Consider the following 19074-nt stretch of genomic DNA (forward strand, 5'->3'; position numbering starts at 1 on the left):
GACATCATTTTCTTTATGATCATGTGCAAAAAGGAGATGTGACACTTGAGTTTGTATGCACGGATGAACAATGGGTAAATATATTCACTAAACCACTTGCGGAGGATAGGTTTATCCAAATTAGGCGAGAATTAGGCTTGATGCATAGTCAAGAGGTTGCCTAGAACTATATTAGACGACATAATTAAGGGGGAGCAATGTCACTTAACATTCACAATTTGTTAAAAGTTTCGTATTTAGCTCACGTGTTCTCATTTGATATCACATTAATCAACATCCGGTATCCAATTTTTAAGATGTAAACATTTGGTATCACATAAATTAACATTGATATCCTTACATAACCTTTAAAATTTGGCACATTGTGTATGTTCACAATGCAAATTTACATTCCACAATATAGATTTATGCATTAGCAAGGGGATGGTTGATGTCAAAAGAGGGAGAAGTAAATTTTTTTTGTCAAATCTGATAGTTGAACAAGTTTAAAACTTTAAGATTTCAAATAAGAGAAGAACATAAGGTTATGTCCACTCATGTATGATTGCTATCTACCTTTTTGTTGATGTCAAAGGGGGAGAAATATATCAGGAGCAAAAATTGTTAAATTGTTGGCAAAACTAATTATGCAAAAGGGGAAGAAGGATAAAAGAAAAATTGTTTGAAAATCAGGAGCAAAATTTGTTGGCAAATCGAATTGTGTAAAGGGGAGAAAATTCAGATTATAGGAGAAGAATCAGGCTAAACAATGTGTGTATGAACATGAGGATATTTTATTTGGAATCATGCTAAACAACATGTGCATGAACATGAACATATTGTATTTGGCACGAGTATTTTTCACACTGAATATTTGATGCATTAATTGAGGGGGAGCCATGTTAGTCATAAACTATTTTATTCTATATTTTTGCTCGTGTATTTGTCATCATAAAAAAGGGGGAGATTGTTGACTCTATGAGTCCAATCCTGTTTTGATAATGACAAATCACTTGGTATTTGATATGTGCATTGAGATGGTGAACATGAACTATATTAAGCATGCATGGAAGGATAATAAGTCATGGAAGCCATGAAAAGTAACACATACACAACTTGGCAAATCCATGGAACTCAAAGAGTACAAGAATAAAGATGCAAGCACCAAGTTCAAGAGTGTCATGGGAATGGGTACTTGGAACTCATGTATTTACATTTTCATATGATTTTATTTGAGGCTCAAATCATAAACTAGAATGACCTTAGGACTCATGCATTTCATGAACATCATTAGGGGACATTCATGGACTTAGAAATATTTTCAAAACCTTGGAAAATACTTTTATAAAAGAGCCAAGAAAGAGAGCAAATCATATTTTCAAACTAGAAAGAAAAAAATTCAGAAAATGGGGACTTCACTAGCCTGAAGTTAACCTCAGTCGCGTAAAAAATTTATTCAGGAGACTGAAGATTAAGTTCAGTAGTCTGAAAAATTAATGGTGAAACACAGAACCTGGCCGAGGCACTTCGGTCGCCTAAACATGGCACTTCAGGTGCGTGAACTCATCACTTCAGGAGCTTGAACCCAACTTCAATCGCTAGACCCTGTATCCAGGCGGGATTTTTGAAGCACTAAGGAACTTCAGTCGCCTGGGCCTTCGACCTCAATCGCCTGAACTTGTGGGAAAACTTAAAAATTTAATTTTTATTAAGAGAACTCGCGAGATATTTTTTAATCCAACAATCAAGATTGATTCTAAAGGTAAGACACCTATTTATACATCATCTAAACCCTAGTGTTGGAGCTAAGATCAACAAGAACAAGAACAATGAAAAAAACTCAACCACAAGAAGAAGAAAATCAAAGCTTGGCGATACGATTGAGCATACTAGCACAACTTGGGAGATCACACTACCGAGGTTGTGTTGAGATATTAAATCTTACGCTACACATTTGAGCTAAACCTACTTTGATCCTCAAAAGGTTTTCTTGTGATTGTTATACAAGCTTATTTGATATTGAGATTTGGTAAATCATACTTCTTGTTAAGAGTTAGTTGCATAAGAGTTCTTCATATATAAACTGATCTACTTGTTGATATTCACTTTTTAAATAGCTTGTCATTGAAAAATCTATTTTTGAATATTTGATAAGAGGTTGATCATGTGTATGCATATAGTAAATCATTTTTTAGAAGATTACCACTTGAGAAGAGTTTTAGTTATTGATTAATTACTTTAGGTTCGAGTGAGTTTTCTTTCAAAGACTTGATATTTTTAATATAACAAATATACTTATTCGAATATCCTTAGTGTTCACAACGATATATTATTGAGGGATATGTTCTGAGATATATTACATTAGGATTTTGATCTTTGGTATACATATTGTATTTATACTAAGTTGCATATTACAAAGATCATATAGTGGTTGGAAACTTGAGAGAAATATTGTTGTGATAAAGTGTGTTTGAAATCTTTGCAATCTTCAAAGTTATTTTTGTAACCAAAGATTTAACCCAAGTTCTTCAAAGCATTGATTTATATAAATATTTTTGGGAGATTTGATAAAAAAAAGCGATTTGTGTGTTAAAGCATATTCATTTATAAACGATTGTATTGTTTCGTACATTTTAAGCTTCAAGTTTCATCATATGATTATGTATTAGAAATTTGAATTGTACTCACTAGATTTTGTTGGAAGCAAATTTGAGTGTTTTACAGATGTCATTGTGTTCACGATTGGGGTTGTGAATCAGGTTTGAGGAGAGAGTTGTATCTCTTGTAAGCAGCGGATTGTAAGGGAAGCTCCGTCCCAATTTAAGGAGTAGGGATTATAGTGGAATCTTTGAGTGGGTTCCTTAAGGCGAGGACGTAGGCCGGGTTAGCTGAACCTTGTAAAAACTGCGTTTGCATTCTCTCTTCACTTAGCTCTTTATTTTTCGCATTGCATTTCAATATCTAACTTGCTTGTGTATATTAAATAACTTCACACACTTAATTGGGTAAAGAGGACGTCATTGTTATAGTTATTTAAATCAGCTTCAAATCCCTACCATTCATTAGTTAAATATAGAAATAAGAATTAATTGGTAAATAGTTTCAAAGAAATTTAAAATACCCAATTCACCCCCCCCCCTCTTGGGATTACACCTTAATTACATGTATACAGATTTACAGAATATCAACAGACATATTACAATACTAAAAGTATGAATAAGTAGAAACTCAGATATTACAAATGTATTTTAAACCATAAAAGATATGAAACGTACTGTATATTGTCTTATCAGCTTCCACTGTTTCAGTTACTTAACAATATAGCATTTATGTAGATTAGTTTCCACACACTAGTAATAACAAATTTCCTCTTACTGAGCGTTGTCTCACCCCAGTGATTTAATATTTTTTAGGTGATCCAGTTAGGCAAGCGAATCAGGCTCGCAGATAGAGAGGGTGATTACACTACCCTGCTTGTAGGGTAAGTGTATACAGGAGGTTGTATTTTTGAGTAGATGATATTGAGGTGATGTGTATATATGTACGTATGGTTTGGGAAGAACTACTGAATTCTGGTATTGTTTATATGGATGAACATTTTTATGTTTTTCCGCTGCATAAGTGTGTAATATAATCAGGTTTTCCTTAGTGCTCACTTGGAGCCTGAGATGTTATAGCAGATTATATAGGAGTATCATAATGTTTTATTTTGCAGTTTATTTTATAAATTAAAAAAATGATATAGATTTTCGGGTCTTTACATTCCCCGTATTGGAACCCCCTCCACAATATCGTACACACCAGTCTTCCTTAATTACTCAGTCCTGCTCCAATCCGTGTGCTATTTTTACTAATCCAAACTGTGAGTCTTTGTAGGATATTGATTCAATTGTAGGTCCTTTATCACCTATTCTGGTCTCTAGCCCACTCTCTTTTGAGGCACAGCCAGCTTCTCCTGAGACACAGATGGTTCCTCCAGTTCCTGCTTCAGCCAACCTACTCGGCTCTCATCCCATGCTCACACGTGCTAAGGCTAGTATTTTTAAGACTCTTCATCCTATGAATCTTGGTGTTTTGCATTCCTCTGGTCTTATTTTTGACTCTACTTGCCTTTGCTAAGGCTAAAGATTTCAAATCTGTTGCTAAGAACCCTGCCTGGCTTGCCGCAATGGATGAAGAAGTTCGGATCTTGCAGAATAATCAAAATTGGATTTTGGTCCTTTGACTTGCCAACACCAACATTGTGGGGTTCAAATGGGTGTTACAGACCAAATATATTCCTAATGGCTTTATTGAAAGACTCAAGGCACATCTTGTTGCGAAAGGTTACACCCAAGTTCCAGTTCTTAACTACACTGATACTTTCACCCTATTATTAAGGCTACTACTGTTCGTGTTGTACTTTCAATTGTTGTTGTTAGCCCTAGCGGCTAAGGTTCTTCATTCCAACTTGTTTTGATGATAACAACCAATTAGTGGTTCTTAGGTTAGCTAATATTTTTCCTCAAGTTTAGTTCAGATAAACAGGTGGATACTAAAGCAAGCATAAGGATCAAGACGAACCTTGATGAAGCATTGAGCAAAAGCATACAGGAATACTCAAGGCACAACCAATAGAAGACCATATGATGTTTTATATGTATAGTGGGTTGTGTGTGAGGTAGGATATTCATGTAACTCTTGTGGCATGATGTCGGTAAGAATACTTTGCAAGAGTTGAGCAAATTGCATCTGCATGATAGTTTTAGGATATCATTAACAAACCCAATAAGTTTTCAAATATGTTTTTACAAGATATCCTATACCTTAACAAACTTTTATAAGGACAAGTTTTAAACAAGATTAGTATGTTAATAACTTACAGACTTAGTCCTTATTTTGTTTAAACAATGGTTAAGCACCCAAAGGAAATGGTTCAAATCAAGTGCTTAGATGGTTTTCTAAAAAGGGCTTGGCCTACAGAATATCGTTGACGGTTTAGGAAGAGCCCAGAAAAACCATCAATGGTTTGGGAAAAGCCCAGAAAATCATCGATGGTTTTGCACATAGGTAGATTGTAATAAATGCGCTAAAACAACTAGTTTTTTATTTGTCTTGCCTCATTAATTGTCCAACGGTTAGTTCATCTCTTTGGCCATAAATTTAGCCCTTTAGCATTCATTGAAAAAATTAATTGAGCATTGATTGTTTGTGAAGTTAGTTGAAGCATTCATACTTATTCATTCACTTGCTCAAGGCTCTCTTGCTACTTGTTCTTGGTTACACATCATTTGCATAAGAGAGTAGTTTGAGGTTTATATTGTATCATCAGCTTAAGAAGGAGCAGCATATTGTAATCTTTCCATTTATTGTTGTTTGTGAATCTTAAAGGCTTTTGGTGAGCTTTCGTTGAGGTAGCTCTTGGTGAACACCTATGATTGAAGCTCTTAGTGAGTAGTTGGATTTTGTACTCGTGTTGTAAAGGCTTCTCCACATTGAAGGGGATTGCTTAGTGGATTTGGGAATCCTTAAGTTAGACTCAAGGCATGGACGTAGGCATGGTGCTGAACCACGTTAACATCGTTGTGTTAAACTTCTCTTTCCCCTGTCTTTCTTAATTTACTTGCTTGTGTTTATTTTCTTTTAAATATATTGTGGCATATCACTCTTGCTTCTTGCCAAAGAATTTTTGTGCTTGTAGAAAAATTGATTATCTGCGAAGAATGTCTATTCACCCCCTAGGCGCACACCTAGGCCGATAGCTATAACCAACTAATGGTCCCTTCACCAACTTGACATAAAAAATGTTTTCCTCAATGGCGTTCTCAATGAAAGTTTCTATATGGAGAAGCCTCCTGGTTACATTGATCCTTGTTTCCCTTATCATGTCTGTCAGTTGAAGAAAGCCCTCTATGGCCTCAAGCAAGCTTTGTGGGCCTGGTTTCAATGTTTCAGCTCTTTTCTTCTCCGACTTGGTTTTACTTGTAGTCGTGTTGACACATTCCTATTTGTTTTCCATAAGAAATCTGCAATTATTTATTTACTTCTTTATGTTGATGACATCATTATTACTGGGAACGAAAAATCTCTTCTTGACAGCTTTACTTATAAACTCCATTCCGAGTTCGCCACCAATGATTTGGGTTCTCTCAACTATTTCCTTGGTCTTGAAGCCTCGCCTATTGTTGATGAACTTTTTCTTAGTTAGCTTAAGTATGTTTGGGATATCCTCACTCGTGCCCAGTTGCTTAACAGCAAATCAGTTCCTACTCCTATGGTTATCTCTTAGAATTTGTCTGCTGATGGTTCTTCGTTCTCCGATCCCACTTTATACAGGTCTCTTGTTGGTGCTCTTCAATACCTGACCATCACGCACCCTGATATTTCTCATGTTGTCAACTCAATTCGCAAATTTCTACACACTCCTACTGAAGACCATTTTCAAGCGATTAAGCATATTCTTTGCTATGTCAAAGGCACTCTCCATTTTGGTCTTACTTTTTGCCACCTTGCTACTCCTGGTACTTTTATTGCCTACTCTGATGCTGACTGGGCCGGTTGCCCAGGCACACGTCATTCTACTTCCGGCTACTCTAGTTTTCTTGGTGAAAATTTGGTCTCCTGGAGTGCTAAAAAGCAACCTATTGTCTCTCGTTTCAACTATGAATTTGAGTATTGTGCTCTTGCCTACACTGTTGCCGAACTGCTTTGGCTCACTCATCTTCTATCTGATCTTCAGGTTTCCATTCTCAAACCACCTCTCCTTTTATGTGACAACAAGAGTGCAATCTTTTTGAGCTTTAACTCGGTTATCCATAAGCGTGCCAACCATGTTGGATTAGACTATCATTTTCTGCACGAACTTGTTCTTACTGGAAAAATTCATACATAGTATGTACCTTCACATCTTTAGATTGCCGACATTTTCACCAAAAAGTATTCCTCGACCACTATTTGAATTTTTTCGATCCAAGATTCACGTCCACTCAAATCCAATGCTTAGCTTGCGAGGGGGTGTTGCGGATCACACAACTCATCACACAAAGGCTTCCCAAATATAGCTTCATTGACCCATGATTATGGATAATTACATTAATTCTAGGAGATTAGTTTCCATTATATTTGTGATCTCATTTATTTGTAATTATCTTTTGTAATTATAAAAATAGCATCCACACCCATGTTTCCGTGTGGTGGTTTCTCAAAGTATTCTCAATAGTAACCAAGATTAATCAGGTCAAATGAATTCTTTAAAATACTTCTACAAATCATTAGGTGGTAAAGAAACATGTTCTCAAACTTCCTCTGATATATCGAGTTTATCGTAAGGAATCATATTCAGTGCTGCTTCAATTTGTTCTGTCATGTGGCAAAACTTATTTGTAATTTTGTCCCTTTCCAGAGCCCATGATATGTAAAATACTGCTTGCCTAAGAAAACAATGATTCAACGAACTCCTGTACTCAATTCAAGAAAATTAAATAACCAATGCACTTATACATAGAATAAAAGCAACCAACACATCCATGCTTTTAAAGGTATTCAACTTGGAACATCGAAATTAACATTCATTCATATTAGACATTAATGTCATGTTTGTTTGCGAAATGGAATGAAAAATTGAATTGAAGGCATAATGAAATCAAGTGATAAATTCAACTTCATTCCATTCCTATGTACCATGTGTGCTGCAGTAAGTGTAGCACATCAAATGCCTGCACTCTAAAGAATGTGTTAAGAAGCAAGAACTTCTTACACCTCCCCCCCCCCCACACACACACACACACACACACACACACTTACTAGCAAGCTGAAGGGAAATTTTAAAAAATATGTCACACTAAGTTAAAATAAGTCCGGTAAAATACAAAAGTGTTTCAAGTGTGTTATGTGATCATAAAATAATCTTAAATTTTATTTTAAAAAGCTTTATAGGATGACCATAAGACCAATTATATTATATGGGTCAAAACATTTAGCAACTAAGAAACAATATATCTAAAACATAAAAAAAGTTGTTGAAATAAAAATGTTAGGATCAATGAATCCAATAACATTAAAATAAAATTAAGAAATAAATATCTTTGTGGTAAATTAGGCGCGACACATCTATAGTGACAAAGGAGAGTAGGTAAATGGATTGGACATTTATAGCCTAAGCGCACTAATAAGGAGAAAACTAGTTAAAGTTAGTACCAATAGAAGGGGTAAGCTAAACTTAAATAACTTGAAATGTGATAGTAAATAAAAATTTAATAATGTTTAAATTATCAGAAGAAATTGCCCATAAAAAAAATTCACTTAACTAACCCCACTTTTAGTTTGCTATTTTTAATTTTGTTACATGTGATTAATCAACCTCATTGAATAATTCAACTTAATAATTTTTCTCTTGTAAAATACACTATCTTCATATTAAAAGTAGAAAAAAAAAATCGACTTTTAAACTTAGATTTATATAAATTTATATAAATCATAACACAAAATTATAATAATTATTTTTTAAGAATCGTATAAATTCAAATTTAAAATTAAAATGTATTTTCAACACAACTTATTACATATGAATTTGAAAATAAAATAAAATGGGATATGCAACTATATTATTATTTGCTGTTATCCATTGTGGTTTCCGTAGTTGTACAATTCATATGAAAAATGTGAAATGTGGGTAAGCTAAAGTTGCCAAATAGGGGTGGTAAAATGTGTTGAAATTCGACGGGTGATCCGTGACCTGTCCATTTAAAATAGGTTTAGGTTTCATACAAGTCAATCCGTTCATAAACGGATCAATCAGAATTGACCCGTTTATAAATGGGCCAATTCGGATCCGGGTTTGGGATCGGGTCGGGTTGCCCGCGGGTGACCCGTTTATATGGCTCCTAGCCTTCTCCACGTTTCCACTCCACAGGCCACTGTTTCACTCCACTGCCATGCCCGTGCGCCCTTTACCAGGACGCTGCACGCCAAGTCGCCAACAACGGCACAACGCCATCTCCCTCACCCTCACACGCTCGGACGCCGACGGACGGTGGTCATTTGACTCGTTCCAGAGACGCAGAGGTAGAGACGCTCAGACGCAGGCAGAGGTCGTTCAGGATCACGATCCGTTGTATCCCTCACGGATCAATCTCCCCCACGATCCGTTGTAGCTGTTCGGCTTTCGTTTCGGCCTTCGGGTCCCAGACTCCCAGAGACGCAGATCTACCGTAGAGGTGGAGGTGAGTTACGATTTTTTGATTTTTTGGGTTCTCTGTTACGTTTCTAGGTTGTTTATTCACGGATCCGTTGATGAATCATGATGTGTTCCAGGGCGAAGAGTTTCACTGTTTCAGCGACGGAAGAGATCAGCTTTGCCCGAGTGCTCGAACTCGAATCACACAGGTTCTGTTCTCTCCGACTCTCCGAGCTGACTCTCCGAGCTGCTTATTAGTTACTCTCACACAGTCACACTCATTATTTATTTATTTTAATTATTTTGAAGTTATTCTCGCACTGGTTATTTATTAATTTTAGCTGTTTTGTCTGTTAATTTTTAATCTGGCATTGCTGATTAAATTGTCTGCATGTGTTTTTCCTTTAATTTACTATATAATATATGTATTCACTCCATGGATATCTTGAAAGTTTTAGTTCTTTTATGTTTTGTGGTATTTTAAAATTTTAAAAATAATGGTTTGAAAAAAACTCCAAATCTACTTGGATTTATGTTTAGATTTATGTTTTGTGGAAAAAATTAGTGTTAGAGAAAGAAGTTGGTGAATGGTGAGGACTTGAGGTGGTTCTTCTAGGAAAAATTTGCGTACAGGAAAGAAGCTCATCTGTGTTTGTTGCCTAAATATTTTCATTATTTTGTTTATTTTACTATTTCCCCAAGTCTAAACAATTATTATCTGTTAGGGGGTTTGCAACACCATAAACTTGGATTTTGATGATGAGGGCAATATTACTCAATTTCAGATAGATCTGAGAAAAATAGTTCTTCAATCAATGATAACTAAAGAAAAATAGAAACACAGAATTTTGGAAAAGAAAAAAACAAAAATTTTATTTCAAGGTGCAACGTGAACACTTAGGCTATACAATGGGTAGTATTTATAGGGGATGAATGATATAGTTGTGGAATTTTGAATTTCATAAGTTTGGCTTCTTGAAGATTAGAATCAGATCTTCAATAAGTGTGCAGCAACGATCATGAGCTGTGATGAAACCAACAAAGGTTTGGTGAAACCGTCAACGGTTTGCTTTGGAATTGCATACTGTCTGAAACTGTCGATGTTACCGTTGACGGAATGGTAAAACCGTCGATGGTTTGATGAATCTGTCGGCGATTTCTGTCAGGTGTCAGATTTGCATATTGATTAGGAGCGTCCTTGTTTGAATTGATTTTTTGGCCATTGGACCAATCTTCATGTGGATTGAATTCTTCTTTATTTGGTGAGGGATTTGCTAAAGTGTCTTCATGGATTTAATTGATTGAGGGTATGTCTTCATGGATGGAATTGATTGACTCTCGTGCGTTGCTAACGAATGTATTGTAGCCCGTGGTTGATTGTTTTGTTGTAGGACATCCTACCCAATCTGCATTTGAAAAAGCAACTAGATCAAGTGGAGTGTGTGAAGAAAAATGTAACCCCATTCCAATTGATCCTTTGACACACCATAGGATACGACGAACCATTTGTAAGTGTGTCATTGTGGGAACATGCATGAATTGTGAGACGTAATTAACACTAAAGAAAAGGTTAGGACGAGTGAATGTGAGATATTGTAAAGCACCGACAAGTCCCCGATAGTAACTAAGATCGTCTTTGGGAGTGTCATTGGAAGTAAGTTTAGTTTTAGCTTCAAGTGGTGTACTCATGGGTTTACAATCAACCATGTTGGAGCATTCAAGAATAGTGTGAGCGTAGTGTGAGTGGGATAGATGAAGCTCATTGGATGTTGGAGTGATTTCTATGCCAAGGAAGTGATGAATATGCCCTAAGTCTTTCATCGCGAACTCTCTGCGTAGGAGTTGAATGAAAGATGGAACAAGTGTTGGAGTAGATCCAGTGAGTAATATATTGTCCACATAAAGAAGTAAAATGAGGGAGCCAAAATCAGAGTAAAGAACAAATAGGGAAGGGTCAGCCAAGTTACAAAAGAAACCATATCTAAGAAGAAAAACACTAAATCGATCAAACCAAGCACGTAGGGCTTGTTTTAAGCCATAGAGTGTGCGTTGTAGTTTACAAACATATGTTCGATGGTGTGGATCAGCCATCGTTGGTAGTTGTTGCATACATAGGTCTTCAGAAATCAAACCATGCAAGAAAGCATTTTTGACATCTAGTTCACTAATAGTCCACTGTCGAGTGACAGCTATTGTTATAATAAACCGTATTGTGCCGCATTTGATGAGAGGGGAAAAAGTTTCAGTGTAGTCAACCCCATTAATTTGATGGTACCCTTTGGCAACTAGGCGTGCTTTAAGTCGATCTAAGGTGCCATTGGGTTTGAGTTTCGATTTAAACACCCATTTGGAACCAATGATATGCATGTGAGGTGTGTGAGGAACAAGTGTCTAGGTCTTGTTTTGATGGAGAGCAGCAAGTTCTTCATTCATGGCTGCTGTCCAATCAAGGTGTGCTAGAGCCGCCTTTATGTTGTGAGGTTCACGTGGAATTGTGGTCGATGTGAGTGTGGTCAAGGCATACTTGGGATTGGGTTTGACTATATGAAGTTTAGACCGAGTGACCATAGAGTGTGTTTGTCCTGAAGAGATATGATGTTGGTGAGATGATGGCACTGATTCATGCATGGGCTGTGGGTCTATGGTATGGGATATTGCTGAGTTATCAGGTGGTAGTGAGTTGTGGGGTGGTGATGTGTTTGGTGAAGTTAAGTTGTGAGATAATGTAGGAGACGCCTGTGCTAACGCTGTGAGGTAATGCAGGAGACGCCTTTGCTAAGGTGTTAGTGGTGGTAGGTGACATTGTGCTGTGAAGAGGTAGGAATGGAGGGTCGGTTGATGTGGAATTTTGGTAGATGGATGTTGCTGCATCTTGGGATAGCTGTAAGGTACTTATCCATGGAGATGTGGATGGGTTTGAGACTGTGTCTCCAAGTGAGTGAGTGGTATTGTTAGGTAACCAAGTGTCAAAGATACTAATTATGTGTGGTGTTGTTGTTGTCAAGCAGGTGGGGTGTGTAAACTTATAGGGAAAAACCAGCTCATTAAAGACAATATGCCGGAAGATAAAAATTTTCGTACTTGATGGATGAAAACATTTATAAGCCTTGTGTTGGTTGCTGTAACCAGCAAAAATGCAGATAAGTGTTTTGGGATCAAACTTGTGACGTCGCGTGTCCCATGTGTAGGGAAAACACTTAGACCTAAAGGTTCGAAGTGAGGAGTAAATTGGATGGGTTCCATGTACTGCATAATATGGAGTTTCAAAATTAAGGATTGATGTGGGCAGCTGATTCATTAGCTAAACAGCGGCAGTGAAGGCCTCTACCCATAAATATAAAGGTGCACCACAATGAAATAACATGGTCATACCTATGAAATAACATGGTCATACCTAGTTTTGTTATAATCCTATGGCGTCTTTTAACCATACCTGTTTGCTCGGGTGTATATGGTGTTGATACTTGATGCACAATACTTGTGCAAAGAAAGTGAGTAGACAATTTGGAATTTATGAAGTCACCACCTCCATTTGAATGAAAAAAATTAATTTACTTGTTAAATTGTCTAGCTACATAATTTTCAAAAGCTATATACGCATTGGAAAAAAATCAGATTTTTGACGTAAAGAAATAAACCATGTATATGTAGAGAAATCATAAAATAAGCAAGCGTAATATCTGAATTTTTCAATAGTAAGAGTAGGAGCGGTTCCCTACAAATCACAATGAATTTTTTCAAAGGAACTAGTACTTGAATGTTTTGAACAAGAAAAAGGTAATCGACTAAGTTTTCCTAATTGAAAACTATCACAAAGATGCTGTGGTTTTGTTATCCCTACAACTTCAATTAATCCTTTATTTATTAGTCTTTGTAAAGCTGAAGACTATGGATGACCAAGGTGTTGATGCCAAACTTTTGCATTGCTGGATTTGAATTGAGAGAAATATAACTCCGGTGAAATTGGTAGGACATAAAGATCACCCTTGTGTTTCTGTGTCATCACTGCTTGTCCTGTTTCCCTTTCCTTAACATGAAAATCAATATTAGAAAATTCACAATTAACAGGAAATTGAGTGGTTAAGTTAGGGACTAATAACACATCATTTAGGGGTAAGACAAAATGGTTTTGTTTTAAATAAGAGTCTCCTATGGCAAGAATTGGCAATGAAGACGCATCTCCAGTTAGTATTGAGTTAGAACCAATGTATTTTCAGAGATTAGTTAACATTATTGACTTACTAGTCATGTGATTGGAAGCACTGGTGTCGGTAGTCCATTCTGTGTCTGCAATGGTGTTGTCCAACGTTAATGCTACAAGTCCTTGTGGTATGTCATCTTGTGAAACTGATTTCTTGGGTACCCACCAGCATATCTTTGCAATGCAGCCCATCATGCCACAATATTGACCCTGTTGGTCATGATACTTGTCCCTCTCGATAGGTGTCATGTGGCATTCACCTGGTGGTGGAGGACGCCGCTGTGTATTTGACTGAGGGGTATATTTTGTTTGGGCTTGCCTTGAGTCTCTATTTTGTTGTGCTTGAAACCCACGTCTGGTTGACGTGAATTTTTGTGAAGATTCACAATAGCCTGGAGGGCTTGATTGGGGACGTTGCTGTTGTTGTCCATAAAATGCCACTTGATGGGTGTGAGACGTGGGTAGAACATCAGTGTGGTTAGAGAACCAATTTCGTCTTTGATCAAAATTTTGGAGTTGAGAGACCAACTCAGTGTAGGATGGTCTTGGAGGCTTTAACATAGTTGTTGTGAAGATTTCATATTGTGGACCAAGGCTAGTGAGAAGACAAAATACCTTTTCTTGGTCTGGAAGAGGCTTCCCAATTGTTGCTAAATTGTCACCAAGACCTTTGAAGGTGTGAATGTGGTCGATGATTGTTATGTGATCTTCTTTCCGAATATATGTAACTTGTTGGCGTAAGGTAAACTCACCTTCTTGTGAGTCTTGGGCATATGCATTTTTGAGAGCCTCCCACACCGCATGAGCTTTGTCGAGGCCAACAACAAGTCTGAGAGTCTCCTTAGATAGTGTCCCAATGATCCACCCTCGAAGGAGACGATCAGACTTCTGCCATGCTATGAAGGCATCTATTAATTGAGGAGTTGTGTCCCCTGCACTCGTGGGAATGCTTGAATTTGGTATTCTGTATTTTGTTGGTGCTGGCTCTTCATTTGTGAGATGCCCCACTAATTCTTGACTCTTGGCTAGAGCCAGTGCTTGCTCACACCACAAGGGATAATTGTTTGGGGTGAGTTTAAGGGTGATAAAGTTGCCAACATTGAGGGATAATGTAGCCATGAAAGAAGAGCAAGAAGGATACTGAAAAGAAAATGGAGCGGAAGGTAAGACAGAAGATTGAATGTTGCAGGAACTGTAAATTTTTTTTTTTTGCCTAGTGTTCACAATGACTCTGATACCATAAAGAAAAATAGAAACATAGAGAATTTTGGAAGAGAAGAAAATAATTTTATTTCAAGTTGTGGCAATGTGAACAATTGGGCTATACAATGGGTAGTATTTATAGGGGATGAATGATACAGTTGTAGAATTTTGAATTTCATAAGTTTGGCTCCTTGAAGATTGGAATAAGATCTTCAATAAGGGCATATTAAATAACTATGCATTAGTCTTGCAGCTATTGGTTTGAGCCAGGAAATGATCACATAACCATCTTATCAAGCTAATGTGAAACAACCAAGACCTAACACTAAATTACAACTCAAATTACTTGATGAAGCCTTATGTTATTCATTTGAGCTAGCTACAGAATGCATTTTTTCACTAGTCTGGTGCCCCATACACATGACTAGACCATGACCATCTTCTCCTTTTTATTTGCTTATTCGTTTTTGCCAACAACCCCCCTCTGCAATTCTCATCTCAGCTAGTCTATCTATATGGATATGCTCTTTAGCACGTGCACCATTCTATTTCATGTGAATATTTGACCCAGCATATATCATGCAGAACTTGCAGGGTAAGAAAAGGCCCAAAATTCTTCAGTACTTCATTTATCCTATCCTAATGCTACAAATTTCTCTCTTCAACACTTACTCCTCCCATTGTTGTGAATGATTGTCGCTCTTGATTGTCTTCTTGCGCCATCAAGCTTCACAATTCATTAACACACAAATGCAAAGAGACCATTGGGAAGAAACCATGAGAAAAATAAAAATAACAGTGATATCCCTGAAATAAAAATAACAGTGACAACCCTGAACACCTAGCAGTCACGAAACATAAAAGTCCTGTTGATCTAAGCACCTCTCAATTGGTAAAAAAACTCATTAACACACAGATGTGCATGGACTATTAGGAAAGAACCATGAGAAAAAATAAAAATAATAGCAACATCCAAACACCAAGCAATCCCCAAATCCAGCAAATCAAGAAAAACACACATTGTTCTGCAGCATTCTGAATTTGAAAAAAGTATGCATTTCCAATCATGTCCAAAAGATGTATCAGACAAAGGAATTCCCATGTATGACGAGAAAGCAACAACCAAAACTAAATAAATAAATAATTTGGTTACTGCAGTTCTAATAATAATGCAACAAGTTAGTCTGATACTAATACTGTATTACCACAATTCTTCAGTGTTCTGATTGGTGCCCCCCCCCCTCTTTGTTTTTTCCAATTTGAATTCTTTTTGTGTTATTTCTTCTGATACTTGTCCCCTCATAATGCCGTTGGGTATAAACTCTCGATCGTGCCAATGTACTGAATGTGGAAGAATTTTGTTGACAATTGTTGCAAAGCTGACTGCTATGATATTTTGTTGTCTTTCTTCCGTTCACGGAAGCAATTGTGGACAGTTTGCAAGAATAGAAAAGACAAATAAGTTTCATATTTCTCGGACAACTTTAGGCTTTATATCATATTAATCATATTGTGCATGTAACTCTACTGCAGGTACCAAACAAAATAAATAAATTAATAAAAAGCTCTACTGCAGGGGGTGGCAAGAAGATTTCTCATTCTTCTGTCCTTCGGTTAACTTAGTGCCTTTCTCATGCAAGAAACATTTTTTTCTTTTTAATAAACTAGCTGTGGATTATGAAACAAAAGATGCCTTTAAATATTCTAATTTTTCTTTCTGAGTACTTAATCTTTATTTATGGATATGGTTTCTGATTTTCTTTAGATGCCTAATGATGTGGAGAATCCAAAAGCAAGTGAGGCTACGAAAGGTCCGGATGCCACTTCTCCTTCAAGTAAAATCCAGGCACCTTGGTATGATGGCTTACTCCAGCAAGCTTCAGTATATGGTATTGCTGCTGGTTACTGCATTTCTGCATCTCTGCTCTCCATCATCAACAAATGGGCTGTCATGAAATTTCCTTACCCTGGGGCGTTGACTGCTTTACAGTATTTCACAAGTACAGCTGGGGTTCTTATTTGTGGGTGGCTCAAGTTCATAGAGCATGACCCACTTGAATTTTTAACCATGTGGCGGTTCCTACCAGCAGCTGTTATATTCTACCTTTCCCTCTTCACCAACAGTGAACTCCTCCTCCATGCCAATGTTGACACTTTCGTTGTTTTCCGTTCAGCGGTACCCATATTTGTTGCTATAGGAGAGACCCTTTACTTGCACCAGCCTTGGCCATCCATGAAGACTTGGCTATCACTTGCCACGATCTTTGGCGGGAGTGTGCTATATGTCCTCACAGATTACCAGTTCACGTTCATGGCTTACAGCTGGGCTCTAGCCTACCTGGTAAGCATGTCCATAGATTTTGTTTATATAAAGCATGTGGTTATGACCATTGGTCTAAATACATGGGGTCTTGTGCTGTACAACAACCTTGAAGCTCTCTTACTTTTTCCCCTGGAGCTGCTTATAATGGGAGAACTGAAGAGGATTAAGCATGAAATTGCAGATGAGTCAGATTGGCACTCTTTCCAGGTAGTTTTTCCCGTGGGGTTGTCGTGTTTGTTTGGTCTAGCAATCTCTTTCTTTGGATTCTCCTGCCGGAGGGCTATTTCTGCAACTGGATTTACTGTCCTCGGCATAGTCAACAAGTTATTGACAGTTGTAATTAATCTGGTTGTATGGGACAAGCATTCGACACTGCTGGGAACAGTGGGGCTTTTGATTTGTATGTTTGGCGGGGTTATGTACCAGCAGTCTACAACCAACAAGCCTAAACCAGCAGCAGAAATAAAAGCACAAGGGAGTGGGGAGGAAGAACAGAAGCTGCTTCAAATGCAAAGCAACACAGAAAACAATAACAATGAGAAAGAAGCCATTGTCTCAGGAGACGGAAAATGATAGGCCATCTCGGCAAGCGATCTTCTGACATTCTTTAGTTGATTGGCAAACTCTAATGATAGGAATATTTGTTCGACCAAGATGAGAAAAAGTTGGATTTTAGCAGAGCATTCATCAGAATCTGGTTCAGATTGGGAGGCAAGCCAACTTGGCTTGATTTTCCATTCCCATTTCACCCAAACTCCCAAACTCTATTTTTTTGTTGATAATTCACTTCCTCATCCTACTTGTTCAATCAACCTTGCTCGAAATCAGAAAACTGGGTTCAAGCAGTATTGCATTTTTTTGTTTGTTTGTTTGTGTTGTTAAAATGTACTAACCCCATGTTTGTAGAGAGACCTTGGATTTGGGTAAGATTTAATATAAAATTATTTTAAAATTTATCTAAATTTATCGAAATTTAAATTCAAAATTTGAAATTCATGCTTCCAAATGCAGCATAAGAGATGCTACATAGGATTTCATACTAACTTGAACTTGAATGGCAAAGCTCCCAGCATAAATGGTAATTTGTATTCCTATCGAAGACAGAAGAAAGAATCTGTGCAGGTATGTGCACATGCTCTTTTTACCATTGATGCATAGAATCTCAAGTACAGACTATAGATCGTTCAATTAATGAGACAATTTGGGAAAAAAAAAAAAAAGAAAGGCAATACTGGCTATGTCATTGTTAAAAATTATGAAAAATAAAAATAAATTATGAATTAAACTTAGAAGTCAAAAATTGAAACTGAAAATAATATTGCCGTGGTAGGTTATATTTTAGAATTAAAATAAATTAAAATTTAATAGATTTCATATTTATTTTTTTCATTATATCAAACAACCCTTAGTTACTACACCATACATTACCAAATAGAAGCAGCAAGTTTGAAGCAATTTGGTGGTATTAAATATGGCCAAAATAATGAAAAATATAAAAGAATTACAAGTTAAAAGATATTATAATAAAATAGAAGGTACTAATTAATTATTTCACTTCATAATTATAGTCTGACTCATTCTTTTGCTATTCTAAAAAATTTTACCCTATATGGAGGTTATAATATGGAGAAAAAAAGTTAGATAATTTTTCTTATATTTTTAATAAAAAAATTAGGAGTTTTTTCATTTTATGTTAAAGTCACTTGTTAGCTTTGATTGAACTATTTTTGTTAAAAAGTTGTTTACACAATAATTCAATTCATAAAACTGAATTCTAAACAAAAAAATCTAATCATTGTCAGAAAGTAACAATACAAATTAAAACTAGTAGCACAAATACTTCAGAAAATTTAAAACTAATATCAAAACAAATGCTTACAAAATATTAAAAACGAAAAATAAAGGGTAAAAAACACTAATCTCTCCTGAGATTTGACAAAAAGATAATGACCTTCCCTAAAGTTTCAAAAATTTTAGAGACCTCTCTTAAGGTTTCAAGAATTTTAAAGAAGATTTTCAAAAAAAAAAAAAAAAAAAAAATCCCTTTGCTTTTTGTAGAATGACAAGTTTTTGGAGGGAGATCGGTGTCTTTTTAACAAACTTCAAGAAAAGTTTATGGCATATTTGAAACCTTATAACGAGTTTAATGACATTTTTGAAATCTCATAAGAGATCTGTCACTTTTTACAAACATTAACGGAGATGAGTATCTTT

The 19074-nt window shown here is 36.4% G+C and overlaps 1 protein-coding gene across 1 annotated transcript; it reads left to right on the forward strand.

The window, feature by feature from the left end:
• Nucleotides 1-8860: 8860 nt before the first annotated feature.
• Nucleotides 8861-17822, forward strand: LOC131158122 (GDP-mannose transporter GONST3). The gene is made up of 3 exons (XM_058112745.1): nt 8861-9179; nt 9271-9342; nt 16303-17822. The coding sequence occupies exon 3, from the start codon at nt 16303-16305 to the stop codon at nt 17431-17433; it is 1131 nt and encodes a 376-aa protein (XP_057968728.1). The 5' UTR covers nt 8861-9179; nt 9271-9342; the 3' UTR covers nt 17434-17822.
• The last annotated feature ends 1252 nt before the right edge of the window (nt 17823-19074 follow it).

This window comes from Malania oleifera, chromosome 6 (assembly GCF_029873635.1).
Source record: "Malania oleifera isolate guangnan ecotype guangnan chromosome 6, ASM2987363v1, whole genome shotgun sequence".
Lineage (NCBI taxonomy): Eukaryota > Viridiplantae > Streptophyta > Magnoliopsida > Santalales > Ximeniaceae > Malania > Malania oleifera.